The following is a 13,014-nucleotide window of genomic DNA, read 5'->3' on the forward strand; positions in this document are numbered from 1 at the left end:
TGTTCGCATATGGAGGAGAACAGAGGAACACAATCACCCATCAATGACTGGGATATCAACAAAAATCCTGTGGCTCAATCATATTCTGGGCAGGTTTCGCATATGGCTGCCATGCACTGGTCGTTCCAGTTGAAGGCAACATAACTGCTGCAGTGTATGAAAACAGCTCTCTCTGACCCACAGTCATTGGTTTTGCAGAGACTGTAGGAGAAGAGTAGTAATATTCTGTATTATCAAAGAATACAGTATAAGACATCTATCTCATTTCAAGATATGAGAACCAATTATATGCTTAACTTTTTGATGGGGGCATAATTATTATTATTATTATTATTATTATTGCTACTACTACTTCTACTATATAAGTGTCTCATATTGTGTAACACACTTCCTGTGTTATTTTTGACTATCACAGTCTTTCATGACACACACACACACACACACACACACACACACACAGAGAGAGAGAGAGAGAGAGAGAGAGAGAGAGAGAGAGAGAGATGAAAAAAGTAGTTGTATTAAATTTCTGCGTCTGTTTTGCATTTCTTAGGACCCCATGTGGCTAGTAATTCAAACTCTCAGAAGCAAAAATTGAAGCAATTTCAGCAACAGCAACGACAGCAACAGCAACAGCAGCAGCAGAATCAGCAAATACCACAGCAACAGCAACAACAGAATTTTCAAAAGCAGCAGCAGCAGCAACAGCAGCAGCAGCACCACCACCATCACCACCACCACCAGAAAGAGCAGCAGTCTCCATCTGCTCAGACTCAACAGGCTCCAAAGAAACGGAAGTTAAACTTGGAGGAATATCGTAATCGGTTGAAAGATCGTGATCGTGCAAAGGACACACCAATGGGAACTTCAAAAATTATTTCTGTTGCTGATATTCCTATGCCTCCCTCCAATACTGCAGCAGAAGTAAATAAGAAATCCACAGACAACGTTGAGTCCCGTGTGCGCCCAGAAATGTGCAATGCTGAAGTCCAGGCTGATGTTTCGAAAGAATTGGGTGCAACTTCAGACACCGAAAAAAGGTGAGTATCTTTGTTGAACTTTGAAAATCTGTAGGAGAAAAACATATAGCTTGAAAATAATTGTATTATTTTTGTACCATTTATAGAAAAAGTTTCAGTTTTAGGATTGAAATGCACTGCATATAAAGTGTGGATGACACAGAGAAACTGGCTAGAGAACAATGAATTATTCTGTGATTACTGCAGTCATGTTTCTCTCTTGAAGTTAATGATAGTCTCAATGAATGTGCAACGTTCCTTTCAAATACCTTCATTTCTCTGTATACATCTGCACAGTTTTTCATATTTTCCTGAGTGTTCACAGTTTCAGAATTACATTGATGGATAGTGTCTTGTTTGATGGATAACTGAAAGTGCCTTAATGTAAGAATTGTGATTAAATTCCCACAGTTTCTGGATGGACATTGAAACTTGTAAATGTGAAATTTGATGACTAAATACACATTCAGTGTGAGCAAAAAATGACAAACTTAAGATATTAAATGAATGTAATGACATCTCTGGTTAACATGGAGAAAAATTTATTGACTTACATAAAATGCAGAATAGTAATAACTGAGGATCAACTGGAACATCAGAATAGTGGGAAGAGAGTGGAGAGAATGAAGAAACATTAAAAGAACAAGAAAGATGGTGAAGCTTTCATTTTCAACTTGGTCTAGTGCTTTACCAATATTTGTAAGAAAGGATAGACATGTTTAGAAGTGGTGCTGAATTTTGCATTTGTGACTCAGTTGCCGAGTGGCCAAGTGTCAACTACAAATTCCATTGTTTTAGCTTTGTTTCTTGGTTCAGTTTTTTTCCCATGAAAAAAAAAATTGCACTGTGGTTTGGATTTGGTGTTAAGATTGTAGATCCTCTTGTAGTTGTATAGATACATTAGTTTACAGTCTGGAGGAAGATCAGAAAATATTACCTCCAAGAGGCTAATATTTACTAAAGCCCTGTGGTGCTGGAACCAGTGTTTGGGTTTTTATTTATTTTTCACAAAAAAATTATTAGGCCATTGTGACTAATTTTTGTTCATATCATTTTGGCACTTGTCTGGCAAGGCTCCCTGCTATTATTTAGATTAAATGTTGGCTCTTGAATATTGAACTCTTTTAGCAACTGTAGTTTTTTATAGCATTGGACCATTCTTACAACATAGGTGAACACATCACAGTAATGAAGTTCTTGACCTCGTGGCAATGTACACATGCCGTATCCAATTTGTTTTCTCCTTACTTGTGAGAAACTTACACAGTTCATACATATAAAACATGGTGAGAGGTCAGTTTTACTACTGCTTTACAGTACATGTATTCCACCATGAAGTTTGTTGTAAATACTGCAATCTCTTGCAGTTCAAAAGCAACAATTATGCACATAATTACAATTTCAGAAGGAAAAGTGACATTTATTACTCCAAAATGAGGTACTCTTTCACGCAATAAGAGGTGCATAATGCTGCCACCAAAAATTTTGTCCGCATACCCAGTGATCTAAAATGTCTGACAGCAGAGATAAATTTGAAAACAATCTGAATAAGTTTCTCCTCAAAAGCTCCTTCCAACATTTTTCAGGTCTTCCGATTACTTTGCACTCGATTCTAAGCCGAAGGCGGTTTTATGGATTACAAAAACCAGAAAAAAGGTGCAGCTTAGATTTGAGTAAATACAGTAAACACAGTGCTCATACAAGCGTCTGCCAACAGCAAAATGTGTTACAGGCCTTAGGAAGACTGTTCAGTGCTTCATAACTACAAATTGCCTCCGTCTCTGATGAGCGTGATGTCACAACTGTTTACTTTAGATTCGTTTGAGCAGTTGTGGGCGGGCTCATGCGCATGCACAGTTGAGTCGTGCATGTGTAGTACCTTCTCCCACTTCTGGCTACAGAAGTGTGACTGTTAGCTGTATAAGCAGCAGCAGCAGCAGCAAAATGCTACCCGGAAAACTTTTACTGGCATGTGCAAGTTGCCAGTTCACTGGGGGCAAACCGGGGTATCTACCCCGGGTGGCAATTTCAACGAATGGGAGGGGGCCGCCAAATTCATATTCTTGAGGGGAGAAAACCTTGTTTCACAAAGCGCCTAGTATTCAGCGCGCGTTGGTCTGTCGATTATTCGTATAATTTTAAAATGCATCCCTATTGGTTTTTTAACGTTTTAGAACATATTCTAAGTTTATTTCTGAATGAATCGTAAGTTGAATTTTGAATGCGTGTGTAGTGTACGTCATGTATCTGCCAGTGAAATCCCGTTGCATCTAGAAATAAACTTTCCTGCAAACAGAAGGGGACGGGGCTATATGAACTGAGCGGAGTAAAGCCGAACGGATGAATGGCAATCGCTGTTTATTTTTGTGGTGGACTGTGTTTGCGAATGATCAGCGTTGTTATGATTGCCACCGAAATCCATAGATTCAGACAACCGGAGTGGAAATAAATGACCAATAGGAGTGATAGGTAAGAAAGATTACCTATTTTCTTCTTGGTGTATCCAAGAAAATGAAATTTTGATAGAAAATTTTTGGCCAGACCGTTACACTAGTGAAGACCAGTTGTACTGTCCCTGGTAACAGCCGCCTGAGTAGTGTGGAAAACGCGTTGTATGAAGACGTAATAACGCCTAACTGGAGAATAAACGCGGGTTAACTAAACCGTTGATTGTGGCAGGGTTAGCGGAGTTAAACGGAGAATAAGTTACAGAGTTAGTGATAACAAGATTGTTTGGTAGAACGAGGAAGGAGAAGAAATGAGGACATCACACAAATTATGGAAGAATAAGGCAATTCCAAATGTATATAAAAATTTCAATCTTCTACTTTTCAATCTCATGCTTGAGAAGCTGGAGCATATGAACGAAATGTGAAATTGTTTCCGAACATAAAACTTTTTGCTTGTAGTAGGCCTAATAAGCATTTGATGTTGGTACTTTGTGAATTATATTTTCTCGTGTTATAAAAATGACCATTTGTGCCAAAACAGGCTCGTTTATTTGGTGTGTGTTACAATAGCTGCAATATGAGACAGGCCTATTTTGTTTTATCTAGCAGACAATGACAAAATACACATAATCATATAGAGAAACCACACAGGTCTTGAGGTACTGTTCGTATTAACAGCTTTTTCAGTACTAGACAAAGACATTTCTTCTTTTCATGTAGCAAAACATTTGATGATCTTTGATGAGGTAATAGATTCCTTCCCAGAAAGGCATGTAAAGCTGTAACAAGAGTGGAGAGAAAAAACTGCTAGGACTTATGGACTGAAGAAATGTGCACTGTCTTGCTTGTTTCTTCTACTGGTTTCATGTATCTTATATTTAATTTTGTGCAGACAAAAAAGCAAGTTATTAGCTATGGGCAATAAAGAATGCAGATTTTCTGAAGAATTTTTGTTCTCCCGGTTACAAATTATCCCATGCAATATCGATTGAGAGTTTTTTTTTTTTTTCTGATGCACAGAGCAGTCTGAGTTAAGAGTGAGAAAGTGGATAATCTCCACGTGACCGGCATTTACATTAAGTGATTTTGCTGTTTTTCCTCTTCGTTTATTGCTCTCACGTCAAGTGAAAACAAAATGAATTTCTGTGGCCGGGAGCTATCAAGTGAACTAAAGTACATGGACATGGGTACAGAAAGCTAAAATATGCTATTAGTTTTAGGTTTTATTTTATTTCCACCTTTCTGACAGTCAAGTATTAATCACCTTGCAGAACAATGAAGTTATTTTTGTCGATTTGCTAAAGAAATTTGGCTTTTATTAATATTTTCCGATGAGGCAGTCAATTTATTTGAAATGAAGTGTTTAATTCCACACTATTGGCTAGTTTCAACTGTTCGCTGCATTTCAAAAGTGCATGTTTTTAATCTTGTAGCACATATGACATTATGTCAGAGTGAAAAACCAAACATTAGATAATATAGTACTGGTACTTCAAGAAAATTTACATCCGAATCTGCACATACGAATGTGCACTTAAGCTGAATTATGCGTTTTAGTATGGTTCACGAAATTCCGATGCTCTTGGAGTATCCTCTGATGTCTTGTTTCTTTTATGACATATTGTACGACCTTTTAATGTCTTACACCTATGAACATACACACTTCCCGCATCCTAGTAGCTGCACAAGCGTGGTGACATCTGTTGTCTGGTGCTCTCTGGCAACTACTGAAACGAACCTATTTCTAACAGGTCACGGAAAAATATTGCGAATGGTTATTTGAAAAGTGTTATTTTCAAAGTAAATTTCCTTTTATGTAAGATGAGCTATGTGGAGAATGAACGATGAATTTCTTATATCACAGAGCGTTTGACTCTCATTTAAAAATAAGTCTTTGAGTACAAACTTTTAGAAAAATTTTGAGCCCAGAAGATCAAGATATTTATGTCTTCATTAAAAATTTTACTGGCATGTTTGTGGGATGTATCTTAAAGTGTAACACGCGCAAAAAAGATCAACACTTTATGTGAAAGCTTAGCTTCTCTTGCAGCTTATTAATCTTAGAGACAAAGATAATATGTGAAGGCTATGCTTTTCTTGTAGTAACAGTATGTATAATAATTTAAACCATTAACATTTCCTATGTGTGTGCACGCCCTACTTAACAGTGATATCGCTATTGGCTGACTACATCACGTGTCCTATGCTCGAATGTCCTCTTGTCATCGGCTGGCGAGATCACGTGACATGAGGTATGACTGACTACAAAAGCGCATTGCAATCTTGATTTCAATGCTTCGGAAAGTAACATGCGGCATTTGGTGGAATTTAAATTTACACTTTCGTTATATGAAAATATGTGGCGTACATATTTTTTCTTGTCCGCGTATACACCCTGATATAAGGGGGGTAGGACGTCAAATGGGCCGACTTGGAGCAGGAGAGGCACCACAGGACATTTTATTTTCTACTGTCTATACTTTTACTAATAAATTCATAAAACTTTGTCAGCATGACCAGGAAGGATTCAGGAGTCACACTCATAGTAGTGGAAGTGCAAGAACATAACAAAATAATTTTTTTTTTTAGGTATGAAATTTCATCATTTTTTTCACGTACTGTTGGATTCATTTGTTGCTATAGGTACATTTTTCTTCACAAGTAAGAGAGATTCTTTGATGAATTTTGCACAGCATACAAACCATACTTACAGGTGTATGAACTCTAGAATTTTCCAAATCTATTAAAAACTGTGGTAAAAATTGAGATAATTAACTACAAAATTTGATTTTTTTCTAAACGTAAAGTTTAAAACGTAACAGCTCATTCATTTTTTCGTAAATTGAATAGATTCTAGAGTTTCAGACACCTGTAAGTATGGTTTGTATGCTGTGCAAAATTCATCGAACAGTCTCTTACTTATGAAGGAAAGTGTACCTATACCAACAAATGCAGCCAAAAGTAAGTGAAAAAATGATGAAATTTCACATGTAAAAAAATTATTTTGTAATGTTTTTGAACTTCCGCTGCTACAAGTGTGAATCCTGAATCCTTCCTGGTCATGCTGACAATGTTTTATGAATTTACTTCTAAAAGTATAGACAGTGGAAATTGAAATGTCCTGTGCTGCCTCTCCCGCTCCAAGTCGGCCTGTTCGACATCCTACCCCCCTTAAAATAAACTAGCGAACCCGGCAATATTTCGCAATTGCTAAATACGTGCGGGAATTGGATGTGTATCCTACTATCTCCATCTTCTCGCTGCCTCTGTCCATCTCCTCCTCCCCTCCCCCCCCCCAAAATCTCTGATGATTATCTTCCTTTTGCTCCCGTGTGTGTCTCTTATCCCACTCTCTTTGTATCCATCTTCTACTGTCTTACCTCTCCCCCTACCACCTCTTCCCCTTACTCCCCCCTCAGCTCCCTCCACCCGTTGCCTCCTCCCCTCCCCCCTCCCCCACCACGACTTGCCCACCCCCTTCCCCCACCACCACTTCGCCTCCCCCACCTCCTCCTCCTCCCTCCCCCAACTCCCCCTCCCTCCCCCAATTAACCATCCCTCCCTCCCCCAATTAACCCTCCCTCCACCTCCCCCTTGCCTCCTCCCCCTTGCCACCTCCACCCCCTTGCCACCTCCACCCCCTTGCCACCTCCACCCCCTTGCCACCTCCACCCCCTTGCCACCTCCACCCCCTTGCCACCTCCACCCCCTTGCCACCTCCACCCCCTTGCCACCTCCACCCCCTTGCCACCTCCACCCCCTTGCCTCCTCCTCCCCCCTCTTGCCTCCCCCCTCTTGCCTCCTCCTCCCCCCTCTTGCCTCCCCCCTCTTGCCTCCTCCCCCCCCTCTTGCCTCCTCCCCCCCCCTCTTGCCTCCTCCCCCCCCCTCTTGCCTCCTCCCCCCCCTCTTGCCTCCTCCCCCCCCCTCTTGCCTCCTCCCCCCCCTCTTGCCTCCTCCCCCCCTCTTGCCTCCTCCCCCCCTCTTGCCTCCTCCCCCCCTCTTGCCTCCTCCCCCCCTCTTGCCTCCTCCCCCCCCTCTTGCCTCCTCCCCCCCCTCTTGCCTCCTCCCCCCCCTCTTGCCTCCTCCCCCCCTCTTGCCTCCTCCCCCCCTCTTGCCTCCTCCCCCCTCTTGCCTCCTCCCCCCCTCTTGCCTCCTCCCCCCCTCTTGCCTCCTCCCCCCCTCTTGCCTCCTCCCCCCCTCTTGCCTCCTCCCCCCCTCTTGCCTCCTCCCCCCCTCTTGCCTCCTCCCCCCCTCTTGCCTCCTCCCCCCCTCTTGCCTCCACCCCCCTCTTGCCTCCACCCCCCTCTTGCCTCCTCCCCCCTCTTGCCTCCTCTTGCCTCCTCCCCCCTCCTCCCCCCGTTGTCTCCTTCTCTTCCCCCTTGCCGCCTCCTCCTCCCCCTCCCCCTCTCCCCTTGCCTCCTCCTCCTCCTCCCCCTCTCCCCTTGCCTCCTCCTCCTCCTCCCCCTCCCCCCTTGCCTCCTCCTCCTCCTCCTCCCCCCCTTGCCTCCTCCTCCTCCTCCTCCCCCCCTTGCCTCCTCCTCCCTCTTGCCTCCTCCTCCTCCCCCCTCCTCCTCCCCCCTCCCCCCCTCCTCCTCCTCCCCCATCCTCCTCCCCCCTCCTCTTCCCCCCTCCTCCTCTTCCCCCCTCCTCTTCCCCTCCTCCTCCTCCTCTTCCTCCTCCTCCTCCTCCTCCCCCTCCTCCTCCCCCTTGCCTCCTCTCACCTTATTTGTTTCTCTGTTTGGGAATACAAGTCAAAATGAATGGGTAAATTGGTTGGAATCATTAGTACATGGAGTGTAAGAGAGACCTCTCCAGTTGCTGGATCTGTGGGGAAAATAGCTTTAATGACAGTATTTTGTGTGACATTTAATACACATAATAAACCCAAGTTCAGTGAATAAAAACGTGTTTGGTCTATTTAACAGGTTAGGAAGGTTACGAGATCACAGGCATCGGCAGTATAGATCAAAAAGACATTCTAGCTCTAGTTCCAGTGAGAGCTCACAAAGCTCATCAAGTTCATCTCGTAGTTCTTCATACTCCCCGTCAAGAAAACAAAGACGACAGAGAAATCGCAGCCGCCATCGCAGGAGGTCACGATCCAGACGGCGGACAAGGTGAGACTTTTTTGATAGAATTTTGTAGTTGGAATAAAGTGTTGCTTGCAGGATACATGTACGTCATCTAGCTTTGTCAAGCATATTTCCAACCAGTGTTTTACTGTGGTAGGGTATTATTGTGGAGTAAACATTTTTTAATTTAAATCGGCAAGAATAAAAATGGTGGTAAAGGACTAAACATGTTGAAGTTAACAAAGATTGGTTAGCAAAACTGCTGAAGTAAGCTACTCTGTGACTTCCTCGTTTGAATTTCTTTTCTTGTAGTCTGTCTGCAAATTGAAGAGTGAACAGGCAAGTACCCACTCTCTGTTTCCTACTATGTCACAAGGAGCAGCTACATGTGATTTCAAAGTTACACCGACCATTCTGCAGTGTGCCAATTAAAATCAGTGGAGATTTGATGCCAATCACATTTGGAGTTTTTATTTTTCACCAAATGCAAGAACACTGTACTGAGTGTGGAAATTACTAACAAAAACAACTACTGCAAGAAACTCGGACAAACAGAATCTACTTCAATTGCAGCACATTCCACTGCACTGCTAAACGGGAAACTGATACTTTCTCATACTGGTTGGTGGGGGAGGCCACCTCCTTCACTAAAAGTGCTTCTCGCTCTTCAGTTTGCTGATAGACTATACCAGTCTTATTCAGATATTCATCATTGTTGTCGTCGTCATCATCATCACCGGCATGCAACATAGCGTCCCTGCAGGTTCTTCCATTTGAACTTCCCATTGCCAGTTCAATCCATCTGTCTTCTTAAGTCCCAGTCCTATTTGTCAGGTAGTCTGCCCCTTGGTCTTTTTTGGTAAATTGGGCTCTACTCTTTCGTGTGAGCGACCTGACCAACCCACTATCGTTTCGTGTATTTGCTCTTTCCATTATTTCGCTGACCTTTGTTGTCTGTCTGATACCAGCTTCTTTCTTCATGTAGCCCAACATTGATCTTTTCATTCTTTTTTGGGCTATATTCAGTTTTATATCAATGAATTCATTTAATGTCCATGTGTCGCAGCCATAAGTTGTTATTGGCAGTATGCATCACTCAGAAATTGTTTTCTTCAGCTTTGCCAATATCTTAGAATTAAAAGCTGAAGAGTATCTTTTGTAGGCTTGCCAACCTAATTTAATGCGCTGAAATATTTCTGAATTTAGGCCTCTTTTCATGTTTAACAGGTGATCCAGTTTACAACAGATACATTTCCATGAAATGTAATCACAGTTGTGAATATGGACAACCATTACATCTACATCTACACTCCGCAAGCCACCATATGGTTTGTGGCAGAGGGTACCCTGTACCCGCACTAGTAATATCCTTTCATGTTCAACTCACAAATAGAGTGAGGAAAAATCAACAGTCTATATTCCTCCACATGGGCCTCAATTTCTCACGTCTTATCTTCGTGCTCCTTATTCGCAGTGTATGTTGGGAGCAGTAGAATCATTTGGCAGTCAGCTTCAAAGCCAGTTCTCTAAATTTTTCTCACGAGTTTTCAGCAAAAGAATGTTACCTTCCGGTAACAAATCTAGCAGCCCGTCACAAAATTACTTCAGTGTCCTCCTTCAGTCCGACTCGGTACGGATCCCGAACACTCGAGCAGTACATAAGAATTGGTTGCACAGGCATCATATATGCAGTCTCCTTTACAGTTGAGCCAATATTTCCTAAAATTCTCCCAATAAACTGAAGTTAACCATTTGCCTTCTCTGTCACAGTTCTTATATGCTTGTTCCATTTCATATCGCTTTGCAACAATACGCACAGATGTGATCCCATAGATTTTCCCGGCGGGTATGCTGTCATTAATTGGTTAATTTTTGGATGATAACACTACTGAATTGTGTCGCCATGTGTTGACATCGAAATTTTTTTATTTAATGATGTATTTTTTGAACAGACTGTCCTCTATTGTCACCAGTCTTTTTATGGAAGATTTTGAACGTCACTCTCAAGTCGTCTTCTCTTCAACCTACATGTTTTTGGAGATAAGTGGATGATACTTTTCGTTGTTTGGCCTCATGGAATGGAAGCTCTTAATCGGTTTTTAGATAATTTTAACTGTCTTCATACACACATCGAGTTTTCGATGGATATTGAAAAAGATGGGAAATTACCGTTTTTGGGTGTTTTAGTACACAAAAAAGAAAATGGTATCTTGGGACATGGCGTATACTATAAACCCACACATATGGACTGCTACCTTCATTCTAAGAGCTGTCATTCACCACATCAGCGCATGGGAGTTCTATGTGCATTGGTCAAGAGAGCTTATGCCATTTCTGATTTCGAAAATTTGATACAGGAACTAGATCATCTTAAGGCTGTCTTCAAGTTCAACGGATATACTAATCAAATTAATCATGATTTACAGTTTGGACCATCAAGAGAACCAATGCCGGATACTAGTAAATCGGTTGCTTTTCTACCCTTTCTTCAAAAATTTCTAGAATTCTCAGGAAATATGATATTAAAAGTGGACTTATGCCTTGGCTGAGACTAGAGTTCTCTTTGGACCTGTTAAAGATGATTTGGGACTGAGAAAGCCTCGCGTCTATAAAATTCCCAACCATTGTGGAAAGGCCTATATTGGACAGGCTATTCGCACTGTTCATGACTGATGTGTGGAACATCAATGTCACATATATTTGTTCCAGCCTTAAAAATCTGCTATCACCGAACATTGTCTCAATGAAGGGCATGTCATGTGATTTAGAGAGACGCAAATCTTGGTCCAGCTTCTGACGACTGGGATTGTGTGCTCAAGGAATCCATCGAAATACGATTATCTGATGACGTTATTAATTTTTCCTTTAAGTAAGATATGGATCCCTATTATATCGGGTACAAAACAACAACGGTCTAGTTTTCGACCTGCTAAATCTTAATAAATGAAAAGCAACAGTTTGCTTTTGTTCTACAATCTTGATTTGCAATTTATCGCTTTCACCAGTTTCTACCGCTGGCAGCGCTGCAATTCTTCGCTTCGCAGGGGGCAGCTCTTCTGCTTCTTGCAGTGCGGTGGCCTGGACCTGGGGTATAAAGGAGCCCCCGTTTCTGATGTTCATTCAGTTCCGGTGTGATTGTGCACTCAGTGATTGCACCTGAAGGTGGCGGCCGGATGAATCACCGAAATATCGTGTAGTGAAGACGATCATATCTGTCAGCATACCCGTGAAGAGCATAAATACACACAGATATTTTAACGGCTTGACTGTGTCAAACAGGACACTAGTAATACTGCATCCGAACATTACAGGTTTGTTATTCCTACTCATCCTACTCACCAACAGGAAATTTTTGTCTAAGTTGTCTTGTATCTTCTTACTGTCACTCAACTTTGACGCCTTACTGTACATTTCAGCATCATCAGCAATAAATCACAGATTGCTGCCCACTCTGTCCATCAAATCATTTATGTATATAGAGAACAACAGTGGACCTATCATACTTCATATGGTGTGCTCCTAACAATACCCTTGTCTCTGTTGAACGCTCGCTGTTGAGGACAACATACTGGATTCTATTACTTAAGAAATCTTCAAGCCACTCAGATATCTGAGAACTTATTCCATATGCACGTATCTTCATTAACAGCCTGCTGTGGGGCACTGTGTCAAATGCTTCCCGGAAACCTAGAAATATAGAACCTTCCTGTTGCCCTTCATCCATTGTTCTCAGTATATCATGTGAGAAAAGAGAAGGCTGAGTTTCGTGTGAGCGATGCTTTCTAAAACCATGCTGATTCGTGGACATAAACTTCTTTGTCTCTAGAAAGTTTATTATATTCGAACTGAGAATGTGTTAAAGGATTCTGCAGCAAACTGAATTCAGGGGTATTGGTCTGCAGTTTTGCGGGTCCGGTCTTTTACCCCTCTTATGTACTGGAGTCACCTTCACTCTTTTCCAGTCGCTTGGGACTGTTTGCTCGGCGAGAGATTCGTGGTAAATGCAGGCTAGGTAAGGGGCCAATACTTTAGAGCACCCTTAGTAAAATCGAAATACAATTCCATCGAGACCTGGTGATTTATTTTCTTTCAAATCTGTCAGGTGTTTCTCTATGCCAGGGATGCTTAGTACTATGTCGTCCATATGGGAGTCCATATGATGATGGTATGTTTGTACAATTCTCCTCCGTGAACGATATCTAGTATGTGAAAATTAAGACTTCGACTTTTGTTTTGCTATCTTCAACTGCTATACCAGACTGATCAACAAGAGACTGGATGGAAGCCGTAGACTCGCTTAGCGATTTTACACGAGACCAGAATTTTCTTGGGTTCTCTGCCAAATCTTTTGTGAAGGTGTATCGGTGGTAGTTGTATGCTTCACACATAGATCTTTTCGCAGACGCTTGAATCTCAACTAACCTTCGCTTTTCATCATTTATGCGTTCCCTTTTGAACATAGTGCAACAACCTCCA

General features: G+C 41.9%; 1 protein-coding gene across 4 annotated transcripts in view; it reads left to right on the top strand.

Annotated features, from left to right (window-relative positions):
* The window catches only part of LOC124605508 (formin-J), a 123,839-nt gene that overhangs the window by 45,331 nt on the left and 65,494 nt on the right, over window positions 1–13,014 (top strand). For all 4 annotated transcript variants that reach the window (XM_047137243.1, XM_047137242.1, XM_047137244.1 and 1 more), the window contains exons 9-10: window positions 551–1,037; window positions 8,392–8,583. In XM_047137243.1, coding sequence (XP_046993199.1) covers window positions 551–1,037; window positions 8,392–8,583 — 679 coding nt within the window. The remainder of the gene's footprint in view (window positions 1–550; window positions 1,038–8,391; window positions 8,584–13,014) is intronic.

The sequence above is a fragment of the Schistocerca americana genome, chromosome 3 (genome assembly GCF_021461395.2).
Source record: "Schistocerca americana isolate TAMUIC-IGC-003095 chromosome 3, iqSchAmer2.1, whole genome shotgun sequence".
NCBI lineage: Eukaryota > Metazoa > Arthropoda > Insecta > Orthoptera > Acrididae > Schistocerca > Schistocerca americana.